Source organism: Cryptomeria japonica, chromosome 1 (genome assembly GCF_030272615.1).
Source record: "Cryptomeria japonica chromosome 1, Sugi_1.0, whole genome shotgun sequence".
Lineage (NCBI taxonomy): Eukaryota > Viridiplantae > Streptophyta > Pinopsida > Cupressales > Cupressaceae > Cryptomeria > Cryptomeria japonica.
The window spans coordinates 18,051,958-18,065,240 of NC_081405.1; the positions used below are offsets into that span (position 1 = coordinate 18,051,958).

Here is a 13,283-nt window from a genome sequence, read left to right on the forward strand (position 1 = left end):
CTCTTATGGTCTCTGCCACATTGAAAATGCATTTTTATTATAATTGTTCTTAGATTACTAAGGTATTTAAAATGATATCATTTTATATCCTATGTTCCAAAGAAATCCAATTATACCTTGCATCAAATGAACCTACCTCAATTAATGGGATTCATCAATAAGTATTGAAGTTTTTGTTGGCCCAAGATTTGTCGTTGCAGCAAAAGATTGACTTGTTAACACCCGATACAAACACCAAACGGTTAAGTCATGTTGCAAATCCCCAAGGGCAGCGCTAAACAACCAAGGGGAAAGAGGCACCAACCTTCCAACAATCCCCCCCCCCCTCCTCACACACACACAGCAACTGAGGGATTCAAACCTGTGACCTGAGCTTTGATACCACTTGTTGGTCAAGGTTTTCCATTGCGCCAAAAGATCGACCTGTTAATGCCTGATAGAAACACCAGAGATAAAAACAAACCACGAGAGGCAGTTAAGCCATGTCGCGAATCCCAAAGGGTGGTGCTGAACAACCAAGGGGACAAAGGCACCAACCTTCCTACAGTTTTGACCTATAGAAATGAATGCTGTTTGCTTTTGTTTTTAAAAATCAAGACATTAAAAACAATGGTGTTCTGGTGTAGACTTCTATAGGAAAATTCCTACCTAAATCGAAGAGTTGAAAACCCATTTGCGAGCATGGGATCTGAATCACATATTTCAATGTCACTGCATATGGCATTACAACCTGACTTGAAAGTGGGGCAGCAAAAAGAACAGAATTTATCCAGGAGAGAGAGAGAGAGAGAGAGAGAGAGAGAGAGAAGAGACCTTCCGGGCGGTTTGCCAACTTTCCTTATCAAGCGGAATAGGTGCTCCGAGGAGAACAACCCTTTCTACTATACCAGCTGTTGAAATTATTAACAAATTCGGTTACTTTAATATTTTATGCATTGCACTGAACTGCAAAGGTGAATTGCATGAATTGATCTGTCAAAGCATACAACCTACCACTTTCCTCTTTTTTGGCCAACTCCTGTAGACATTTGAATATCATCCGTGCTCCCAGTGAGAATCCAATTAGTGTCACAGGCCTATGCCATTTCAACCAGATAAATGATTACATAACGTGGAATGTAAATCAGAAACTGGGTAATATGAGTGGCCATTAATCTATAAATTTGTAAAAGACCTGTTACCCTGCAACCCCTTGAGAAGAACTTCAGCAAGAAGAACTCCAGCTTTGTCTGATCTGAAAAACAGATACAACAGTTTTTCAATCTGTTATATAAGATCTGAAAATTGATCAATAACAATTGATCCAAATGTTGACTTTCAAATGATGTCTAAAATGAAATTGAAAAATTATCTCTTTGAATCAACTGGTTATAGTTTGGGTTCCACTGACCTACTCTGGTCATTTGTGTTACTCTATTTCTTGTTTCTTAACCCCTAATGAGAGTTTCTAAATGTTCTGTATAAATCTTATTCATATTAAGGCAAGGAATATACAAACCTGTCCACAGCTATTGCCCAGTTTCCATCTATTAGACTTGTGGCAGAAAGTAACGCAGCAGGCCAAGCCAAGGCGGCTACAAGTGTGCTCAACACTGTAAGCATCGCCCCTTGTTTCATTAATTCGGTTGTGATATCTGCAATTTGATAAACACACTTCTTTTATTAACAGACTGGCATTTGTGTTGATAAAACATTATAACATGTTTATACATTTGATATTTGTAAAAAATAAATACTGTATTTACTTGATGTTAACCAGTCCTGTATTGCAGTGCTAAGGATAATCAAATTCTTTGATTCCCAACGAACAGCATATCTGTATAAAAGACAACTATGTAAGAAATTACAACATGGAAACATATTCTTTCTAAATCTAAAAATATTTCTCACTCGTCCTCGGAAAAGAAAAGAATCAAGGATTTTGACAAACAAAAGAAAGCAAAGCGAAATAATTGCAGGAATGATTTTAAAGAATTTCTATTGCAATAAAAATATGATTTGGTATTTCTGTAGTAAAAAGCAGGAGATATTTATCTTTGATTCAATTCCTTAGACTTATATAAAAAATTTAAACCATGTATTGGGTGGGTATGCATGATGATTGCAGGCAGTATGCCTCGACTCTGAGACAAGCATTTGTGCCTCATCATGTCTTTATACTATGAGATTTGACTATGGAATTAGCCAACCAAGATCAAGGAGCTACAATGAAAGCACAAAGAGAACTACGATGAGAGAATTCTATTCAATCAAAGGATGTAAAAATACAATGATGAGAGATTAGATTAGACTGAAATCACTCATATAAGAGCTACAAGTGGCTATTAATAGGATACACCATCAAGAGATATGAATGTACAACCAATGTGGGATAAAGGAGATGTAATCATAAGTGTGCACAACACCACCACCAAACAAAGAAAGTACAAGTCACAAGATGCGAATGCAACCTACCTAAGCAACCTTGTCTTAGGTGCATAATATGCAAAAATGAATATAATGCACCAACACCTATAAATAATAGCTTAGATGGGTAGAAAAGATGAATAAATTGGTCTAGGAGAATGTGTAGTCACATTACATATCTATGTACAAAATTATTCCCTTGAAAAGAATTGAAAAGAAGATAAAAAGGAAGCCTAGAGGACAAAACTCTTCCCAAGACTATGAAGAGAGCAGGGCTATAAACCCACTGGGGAAAAACTCCCCTCAAAATAGAGAAAATAAGATAGATCATGTAGGTCCCCCTCAATGCATAGTCTCTTACACTGATGGCAGATGCCCAACATAGAATGTTGAAGATCATCCATGAATGTTGAATAGCATTCCTCCCTTGCTCTTTTCAATCCAAAAATGAATATGTGGGGAAAAAGATAAAGAATGTATGATTTTTCTAGAAGCTTCTCAGTTTCGTCATGTTAGTGTTGAGAACTGCCATAACCAAATTAGGAGTCCTAGGCTTGATTTCAAAATATATATATATTTGCAAGGGCTGACCTCTCTTCATACAGTCGCCCGCCTTGGAAGAGTTTCATCCCTTAAGGGAAAGGGGTATGTTTGAGGAGATATAAAATAAGGAAGATGTAAGTGTATGTGGCAAGCAACTAATGAATATCTTTCGGTTTCCCGTTCATAGCAGAGTTAAGAGCAGATATATATCAGACTTCAAGAGCAAATGTAAAAGAGGTTTATGAGCACATCCAAAGGGAGTTTATGAGCAGCTATTGTGAAGCAAATTATGAAGAATTCATGACCAGATTTATGACAAAAGTTTGAGCAGATTTATAAAGATCTTGTGAAGCAAACTATGAAGAATTCATGAGCAGATTTATGACAAAGGTTTGAACAGATTTGTGAAGATTTATGGGAGACTTGAGCAGACCTATTCAGATTTATAGCAGATTTGGAGCAGATCTAAAAGCAGATTTATAGCATTTTTAGAGCAGAAATAAGTGCAGCAATGATAGAGTGAATAGAATATAATATATATATATATAAAGATCATTCAAGGAATAAGATTATTATTGAATAAATAATATGGAGTGAATAAATATCATGGAGAAAATCAATGATGGAGCATATATGAGTGAGTATGACAGATTTATCAACAATATGTATGCAGAAGATTATACAAGTAAATGTATGTTATGGTTAATGAGAAGAAGGGCATCATGGAGTAATCAAATGAAGGATATATAATTGACCATCATTAGTTGAAGAAGCAACATTCAAGGTGGAAATTTGCTTTGGAAGTTGGTGATTCCTAAAGGAAAGATAGTTGTCTTGATCTATGTTGGTGCTTAACATTGGGGGTTGGTGTCTACGAAGTGAGGGGAGTGGTGTCTCTTGTGGGTTGGTTCCTACAAAGTTTTTAAGACAAGTTTATATATGCAATATATTGTCATAATTTTCTCCTGTAAAGGTTTCCACATAAATCTGGTGATCTTGTGTTGTGAAACTGTTGCATCTTGTGTGAATGATATTGTGCAATTGATTTTGTTTATGGTTGTTTAAGTTTGAAAACGAGAAAGATTATATTATACAGATTCACCCTTCCCTCTCACCCCTCCACTCTCAGCATAATCGTGTAAACACACACAAACAACACCTTCAAGTTGGCTAAACAAGGACTAGCTATTCAATGCAAACAAGATTTTGAAGGAATACAACACAATTTCAAATGAATAAATAAGTTGTGTTCAAAAACAACCCATATAAACAAATGCTATCAATTGAATTCATGAAATTTCCACAGTCCATAATAATATGCCTGTTATTCTTCTGGATTCGACTGTGTAGATTTTGATGTTGCCAACGTTTCGGATAAAACACCATGATCCATCATCAGGGCAAGAGAGCAAGATCAAAATCTACACAATCGAATCCAAAAGAATAACACGCATAAATTGCTATCAATACAAAACTTGACTCAATACGATCTTCTTTCAATTTACTTGATGAAATTACTAACACAAGAAATGTAGACATAGAATAACCAACTTGAAGAATAGTTTCCCTAACATAAGCATAAGTATTAACAATTATCTTCTCAATTTATCTGCTAGAAGCACTTATTTGTAGGTTACAAATGTCCAAAACTTAGGATTTCAAAAGAATCTTATTTTAATCCCAAAAAGCAAGATTTATAGCAAAATGCTTTAAAAATATCGAAAAGATGGAAAGAAAGGAACTTTAAAGAAAATCTAATCTAACAAAATATAAAAACAAAACTAACTAAAGTAACCCTAAAATAAGCCCTCATCATCATCAGAAAAATGAACAAAAATGATGACCATCAAAGTTAGTTGCTGTTAGATAATAACCTAGCATAGAGTGGCCTCTATGATTCTAAAGCAACTTTTCACACTAAAATTTGATGAACCTTCTGATAAATAACAAAAACTTAAAATTCTTTTTAAAAAATTATACAAAATTCAGTGACAAAATGTATCAAATGAATTTATAAAACATTGGGGAAGTGTTTTCTCTTAGATTGAATACAAATAGAGTATGAAATCACATCATCATGCAAATACAATTGCATGTTGGTATCAATTATGAATTTATGATGATTGGCTTAAAATTTCATAAATTGAATACCTAGACAAGTTACAAATTACAAGATTTTACAAGTTCCTCTTCCCCATTCTAGTAAAAAATTAAGGAAAATATAGTCTTTGAACTCAGTTTTGACTCCTCGCTTCACCTAAAAGGCCACATTTATGGCTCCACCCTATTACTAAGTGGCAGTGACTCCTTACCCTCATGTATATTAATGTATAATCAAATCCAATCTCTTGCTTCTATTGCATCAATATCCTCCATAGTCTACCTCTCAAAATTGACAATCTTGTCCTCTATAAACAGGAGGCATATTTATAAATATATAATAAGAGCTTATTGATTTGAATGAGATCAATCCCTATAGTTATTGAGTCCATGTCAAATGACGTTCGTGACCAAAATGGGGTCGTCCCCACTTAGAAACATCCCAAGGATGCAGGATGCTTCGAAAACATCCCCTATTGTCCCAAAAAAATGGAAACATCCCAAGGACATTTGCCAAATCACTAGAAACAATCGTCATCCCCAAGACAAACAAGGGAACCAATGATTGCAAAGGTATGGAATCAAGAACCGTCTAGTAAGTCTCCTCATCTTGGACAAAAGTTTATTTTTCAACTTGAAATCTAGCCAAGGAAGAAAATTCTTGGTGGTCAAGTTGATGAAATCAAGCAATGTTCTAGCTCCTCTTTTGAAAAATTAGAAGTACGAGTGCAAGGTAATAGAGCCAACAGTCTTCCTTGAGAACTGAACAAAGGGGACCACCACTGGAGTATTGATTACAACCGACAATTGCTAAGAATGTAGGGCCCATTCCATTCCTTCCCAAACCACTACAATGTTATCTAAAACCCAAATATAATGAAACCGGTTTGTTCAAGTGCAACAATGAGCAACAAACAAAATGCATCTTGAGGGCTAGCACTTTGGTAACGATCTTGTACAAGACATTCAACAAAGTAATTGATTATCAACTACCAATATCCTCTAGGTCACTAGTCTTAGGTATGAACTTGATGTTGCCTTTGTTGATTAAATTGCCTAATGACCGTTGATGTGTTTTTTAAGGACACTTCAAAAAAGGAATAAAATACCAAGTATTATATCCTCTCTTGAACAAAGAAACCTCATATGCTAAACGATGTGATCAAATGAGACAACTCCAAGGTTTACAATGCAAACATCGACTTTAAGTTTGAGATAGACTCAGTGTGTTTGATGTGATATTGCTGGTAATCACAATGGGACTTGTTGTGATCATTTCACCACATCACCCCATCAAAATGGGGACCCCCTTTTAGCTTCATGTTTTGATATTTTGCAGCATTCTAATCCTTGCAATCGAATGACTAGGGCTAGTATATGACAATTGCTTCGATTGATCAAAACCTTGGATGGCAAAAAGGTGAACGGAGGTATCAATGGTGTCAATCTGAGCATGGTAGGCAAGGAGGTTTGAAGAGGCAAGTTACTTGGATGAAAATTAGACTAAGTGTAGGGCACTTCCTTTGCCCCCTCAAAAGTCCGAATTTCTTCCTTTGCCCCTTCAAAAGTCCAAATTTCTTCCTTTGCCCTCTAGGAATCATGAAATTCTTCCTTTTCTAGCAATGTCTTTGACCCTCCCAAGCAACGATCTGGCCTAGAATGTGTTTCTTTTGATCCCTTAGAGGTCTGATCTAGACACAAGGGCTGATTGAAGGCTAGTTGAAGGTGATGCCTTGAAGTTCTTGTAGTAGTGGGAGAGCTTAAGCACGTGAAGCGAGTGCCTTTGACATTTCTTTTGCCTTGTCATGGCTGCAATCTTTCCTTTGCTCATAAGCATGAATGATCATCAGACAGTTTGGGCCTGAAATCATTGATGAAGAAGATTTTGATGAGAGCAAACTGGAGGTAGCAATTTAAGTCGACTTCCTTTGCTATCTAAAAAGTCCAAATTACTTCCTTTGATACCTAAAAAGATCGATTTTCTTCCTTTGATATCCAAAAGTCCGATTTTCTTCCTTTGATATTTAAAAAGTCCGAATTACTTCCTTTGATATCTAAAAAGTCTGATTTTCTTCCTTTGATATCTAAAAAGTCTGAAATCCTCCTTATGATCATACCAATCCACAATGTAGAAAGGGGGCTGCGATTTTGAAGTTTTAAAGAAAATGTTTAATTGTGCAATCAAGTCGGCCTCCTAGGAAATGGAGGAAAGAATTTTATAAAAGGTGTAGACAAGTCAGCCTAGGGAAGTGAAGAGACACACCTCATCCCCTTGAGCGCCTGTAAAGGGCAGCTTGATCATATCATTTGATCACAAAAAACAAAGCAAATTACTTCTTAATGTGCAGAGCAGCGATCTAAACCTCCACAGTGCAGTGAATTTGATCAAGATTAAAGCGATTTCATCGCTACATCTTCAGCATACAGCGAATTTACTGATTATTATCAGTCGTCACCTTTGTTAAGCACATTGATATAGGGTCAAAATCATCAAATTCAGAGGCAGATTTGATATTCAAACTGGTGAAAAGTTTTGTGCAGGTCTGAGACATACTAAATTTTGATCATTTTTAGTGAAATTAGACCTTTTTCTTAGCTAGATATCATGAACTTGGGATGAAGTTGCAGATAGCATACTGAAAGTGTGGCCTTTGAATGATTCTTTTCTGATTTGTTTAAGTTTAGGTTGTGTTTTCATCAAAAGTTATAGCCATTCATTATTGGTTCTAATGCCTCACAGGTATTGAATCAGTAATTTAGGCACTTTTCACACCATAATCCTAACTTAGACAATTCTTTTAGGTGAAGTGTGGCAGCACCAAATGCTGGAGCAGGCACACATCAAACCCTCATCAAAGAAGATTCGAGAGGTGAAGTGCCGGAAACTAAGATCACTTCCTATTGGAGCAACGTGGGAGATACTAATCTTGGGTGATTTGATGTGAAGAAATCTTTGAGCTCACTATACACAAGCAAACCTTCGGCAACAGCTAAGAAGATGATTGAGAGTGGAATTGTCAAGGCAGTTGGTTTTCCTCCGGCCATACAATGCTATGAACTAATGGTTGAATACGCTAAACACTATGATGCTCATACAAGGACAATAGTGGCACCCGATGGAAGAGTGCTTGCTTATCTATCTGAAGCGGCCATTAGTGAAGCTTTCCACATACCCGAGCCAAGAAATATGATTTATAGGAGCGTGGAAGGAGCTAAAGCAGTCTATGATGATGACCCCGAAAAATGTCTTGGAATCATCAATAAATACTGGCTATTAAAGAGTCGACCCGACAAAAGCAAGCTTCCTCCCAAACTACATAGAGTTGATTTTAAGGAGGAATTCAGTGACTTAATCAATCTACTCAACCAAGTCACAGGTGCTCCTCAAGCATTCTACTTCAAAAATTGGATGTTCTTCTTCATAGAAACAATCACAAATGGGAAGGATATGATCGATTGGGCAAGGGTCATCAGCAATAGCATTGACATACAATTGAAGAGGCTCATCCGCACTAAGACATTTTACATGAGATCATATATCATATACTCTCTTGCCAGAAATTATGAGTATGCTAGATTGATGTATAGAGGTCTAGTTGGAAGAGGACCTAGACAAATAAGAGCATGTGAATCATATACACAGTTGCAACATCCTAGTAAGCCACATTATAGGAGAGTCAATGACGCATTCACTATGCATATCACAAGAACCCTACAAGGCGGGATCCATCAACGGTTATCTCCAAAAGCACAAGAATTGGTCAAGAAATTCAGTGCTTGGTTCATTCAATTCCCAAAGTTCATATATATAAGAATTCAAGGGTTCTCTTCCCCACCCTACATGTTGCCACGCTATCCTACAGATACAATAGTGTTACTAGAAGTAGTAAGGCAGCCGGTGGCATATGATAAGGTGCAAAGGAATAGACACAAGACTGGCATTGCTTTTCCTATTCACTTGGACAATCCGTAGAAGTCTGCCCCTCTCTACAAGCAGAGGACAACTCCAAAGAAGAATTGTCATCTTACTCACTTACACAGTATGTTTCTAGAGATAGTTTTGATCCTTATGGAAACATAAGAAAGGCCAATGGGAGAAAGCATAAACACAATTGGCAATTGGAGGATTACTGGATGAATGCTCAAGATGATTTCGAAGTAAGAAGAAGGATGTACTCCAAGCTACCCATCGACATCATTTGGAGATGTACAATCTTTGATGTTGCCGACCAAGCACAAGATAGCAGTAAACATCTCCAGGCTACCTACGAAGAAGAGAAAGACAAGGAAATAAAGGTCAATTGGACTGATGTAGAAATAACAGATTTAAAGGATTTGATGAAGCCAGTCTTTGCTTACACACGCAAATGGGTAAATATCCAGCATCATAAATTGAAAGAACAAAATGTGCAATTGACATTTGACTTAATGGGAAGAGAAGACCTATCAGATAACAACAAAAAAGATGCAAGTGCAAGTGGAAGTGCCACCCTTTCAACTCACTCCAAAGGTTCCAAGAGAAAGGAAAATCGTGAGGAAGGGTCATCATGTAAGAGGCATATATCAAATTCCGGCCATCCTTCCACTAGCACCTCCTCCATGCACAAAGTAGAGATGAATCAAGACAGAGGCTATGAGAACCAGAGACTTGAAGGAGACTTGAAACATGGGGTGAATGAATCAATAGAATCTACAATCCACAATGATAGAAGTGAGAAGCAAAACAAAGGGAAACAACCACAATACCAAGACAATCCCATTCCCCACATGCAAGTAAACAATGAGGATGAGGGTAATATGAGTCTATAAATATAGAAGAAGATAGTGATGAGACAACCTCTCCCCCTCGAGATGACCAATTGCCCGAAGAAACAAAAGTAGGAGAAGGAAGATCTGCTTTCCCGGCATGGCTCAAAGAAAGGCTCGCAAAAGAATTAATAGCAGTGGAAGAAAAACCATTGGGTGGTTTGGATAGTCTTCTAAGTCAAACTCAAGAAATCACCGAAAAGAAGAAGGTAGCAAAGATGTCCAAAGTGATAAGGGATAATACAGGTTCTTGAGTCTTACAAATCGTCACTCCAAGGATAGATAAATTTGAAGGCGAGATCACGGTGGAAGAATATGATTTGGAAATTATTGATTTGGGTCCTCCTACCACTAAACAAGCATTGGGTGATATGAAAGATTCAATGAAAACAATCCATGATATGCTTAGGATGGAAGTAGAAAACAACAGGAAATTGGAGAGAGAAGTGCATGGAGAAGTTACTTCCAATAATTCAAGAGGCCATTGAGGAAACACAATCCTTCAGCTAAACCGCCACCGTTGCTCCCTACGGAATCAGCTGATCATGCGGAGAAAGTAAGGAACTGAGCACATCTAATGGATACTTGGATAAACAAATCTCTCAAGAAGTCTAACAAATTCGTAAGAGACACAATGAAGATAGTTATAGAGCTGTAAGAATCCTAGGAATAACTCAAGCTCTCATGGCAGCATTTGACACTTTTGTCTACACTAGTTTGCAAGAAATAAGGAAGACGTCTAAGCAGATTTTGGTGAAAGAAGGGATATTGAAAGATAGACAGTCGCTGAATTTTCTGTATTGGAGCAACTTACTTCGCGAGGAAGGTTATTTGGGGAGATATCAACAATGGGTGCACTGAAGTTGATGAGGCAATCCATCTAATTCATGACAAGATTGTGGAAGTAGCACAAATCATTCTTGAAAAGGAGATAGACGTCGAGATGCATATAGATATCAATGAGTTGGAAGAAAGAGTGAAAATCATATTCCATGGAACCTATGGGTCAATAACGGAGAAGCAGCTAGATGACATACATGCACACATGGTACTTGTTAGCAAAACAAGAGATTTTGGGCTAGGATGGGCAACTACTTTTGTCTCGTCTATTGAGGAAGTCGGTTATTTGGAAGATCAATTGAAGAAACTACCAGCAACTCCAGTAACTGAAATTGAATTCATAATGACTAGATTCATTGAATTTGCCAAAAGGGAGAAAGAAAAAGGCAACAAGATTCTAGATGACACTTTTCTATAATCCTATGTGGCAATGAATTATCTTAGTGGATGATTCCTCCTCATAATTTGTGCCAAATGGATGTCACATTCCTATTGGCTAATGTTTTGGTGATGTTTATCTAGATCGGTTTTGATTGTAGTAAACCCTAATTAGGGTTTAGGTGGCGTAATCATGGTCCTTGATCTTCATTCAATCTTGGCCATTCGTTGTAATTGGGAGTACTATATAAGCGCCACTCATTTTAATTAGTAGAGATTAGAGACTTGAAAAATTGTTGCTATTTTGCTACTAGATTAATAAAGACATTGAAGTGTGGTGTTTCTATTCAATCTTTGAAGCATTTGCATGGTTATTCATCTTCTCAATTCAAGCTTTAAATTTTGTTTAAGCATCTAGGTGGGATGATAGAACGTTGTGCATGATTCATGGTGAAACTCATATATCCATACCACTAGCGATTTGCTGATTGTAAATTTGCCTTGTGTGTTCAACTGGAATTCTTGAATGAGCTTAAATTCAACTATTATTCAATCATTGATATGCATTCAAATGATGGTGTATGTGTTTGATAGTAATTTGAAAAATCAGTTAACTTCCTTAGAAGATTGCATTAGCCTTTGTGGAGTTGTTCTTATATGTCAAAGCAAAGACTAGTATAGTTTCATTGGAATTGTCCTTCGTCCTTGCATTCTTAGGCATAGTTTAGTATCCTTCAACCCTCAACTTTTGCATTTTTTATCAACGTCTAGTAGTAGTAGCAAGTAAGAGAGCTATATTGCATATCATTCGAAAAGTATTCCTTGAAACCAAGTTGATAACTTCTCAAGAAGTATATGCGTAAGGCCCCTTGGACTAACAACAATCACATCAACCAATTGAGCTATCCACATGTCATGACCCGACTACAGAAACCTTGGAGTCGTCTTGGTTGATCACATCATTTAGCTGTAATAGGCTGCCCTATTTGCCACAAACTCTCCAAAACAGTCTTTGAGGAATATAATCAAACAATTGTCAAGCATCCGATCTGTATAATGATTTTTTCCTTCTTAATGCAGGGGTTTAAGTTTTGTTGATAACTGGTGTGTTTAAGTTCATTTTTTCCTTGCATTCTTTCATTCATTCATCCATTTAACGAACACTAGCATAACATTCTTTGCAACAACTAGTTTCATAACATTAAACCATAATGAATATCACTACCATTTGAACAATCTCAGTGCTATTAGTCACAGGAAATACATTTAACTTTCGGCCCAACAAAAATTCCTTAATCACACACTCTTTATATTAGCCATTAGTTGGGTATGGAAAGACTGAAGTTCAGAGTTATATGAACCTGCATACTCGCTGCTATCTTAGTCCAACAGCAACCTTCACCAAACGACCCAACTACAAATAGACCAGCCAGTGATTTCAAAACCTTAACACTATGCTACTGTCTCCACTGGTACCAACACCACTAGACACCTTGAAGGCGATGGTCTCAGGTATTTCGTGGATCTGTTTGTAGATGGCAGCAGCTCCAGTACATTGTCCCTGCGTTTTGATTTCCAGCCAAACACAAAGCTGATCACGGCCTCCTCACGGCTTCCAGCTCTCTAAGCATTCGTGTGGCCCCTCAAACTGTCAATGGCGGATTGGTCACTGAGTGCTATGGCTGCGAATGTGTTCTCTATGCGATTTCTAGGCAAGGCCGTGACTAATGCTGAGAGGCGTCATTCTTTTCTCCTTTTCAGATACGTGCAACCTGTGTTAAGCTTCAGCGCTAAAGATTCTTGTGCTTGGCAGTCACTAATTTCCTACGTTTCCTTCAGCTGGCCAGACTTAGCACAAACTGCAAATTAAACTTTCCATTCTTCCAAAAATTACTCTTACCAGTCAGTATTTCTCAGCTACTTCCCTTGGCTGATGCTCCAACCTATAGTGAGAAGATTCATTGCCCTGCAATTCAAACACTGCAATTTATTTTGTAAATTTCCCAGGCCTGATATTGCACAGGTGTAGGAAATGTCACTAATGAGGGAATTCATCCTCAAAAGCCCAAAGATTTCCAGAACTAAATCCAAAAACACAAATTCCAAGATTACACCATTTCCAAGATGTCACGATCAGCAATTAAAGCTCTTATTTATAACTCCATTTGGGCACGATTCCCAATACACCATAAATGTGGGATAAAGAATGT

At 37.2% G+C, this 13,283-nt stretch overlaps 1 protein-coding gene across 2 annotated transcripts in view; it reads right to left on the minus strand.

The window, feature by feature from the left end:
• Positions 1–13,283, minus strand: part of LOC131068216 (uncharacterized) — a 168,261-nt gene that overhangs the window by 40,076 nt on the left and 114,902 nt on the right. For both annotated transcript variants that reach the window (XM_058003408.2, XM_058003409.2), the window contains exons 8-12: positions 1,746–1,816; positions 1,499–1,634; positions 1,175–1,234; positions 994–1,076; positions 814–890 (exon numbers count right to left, since the gene is read on the minus strand). In XM_058003408.2, the coding sequence (XP_057859391.1) occupies positions 814–890; positions 994–1,076; positions 1,175–1,234; positions 1,499–1,634; positions 1,746–1,816 (427 nt within the window). The remainder of the gene's footprint in view (positions 1–813; positions 891–993; positions 1,077–1,174; positions 1,235–1,498; positions 1,635–1,745; positions 1,817–13,283) is intronic.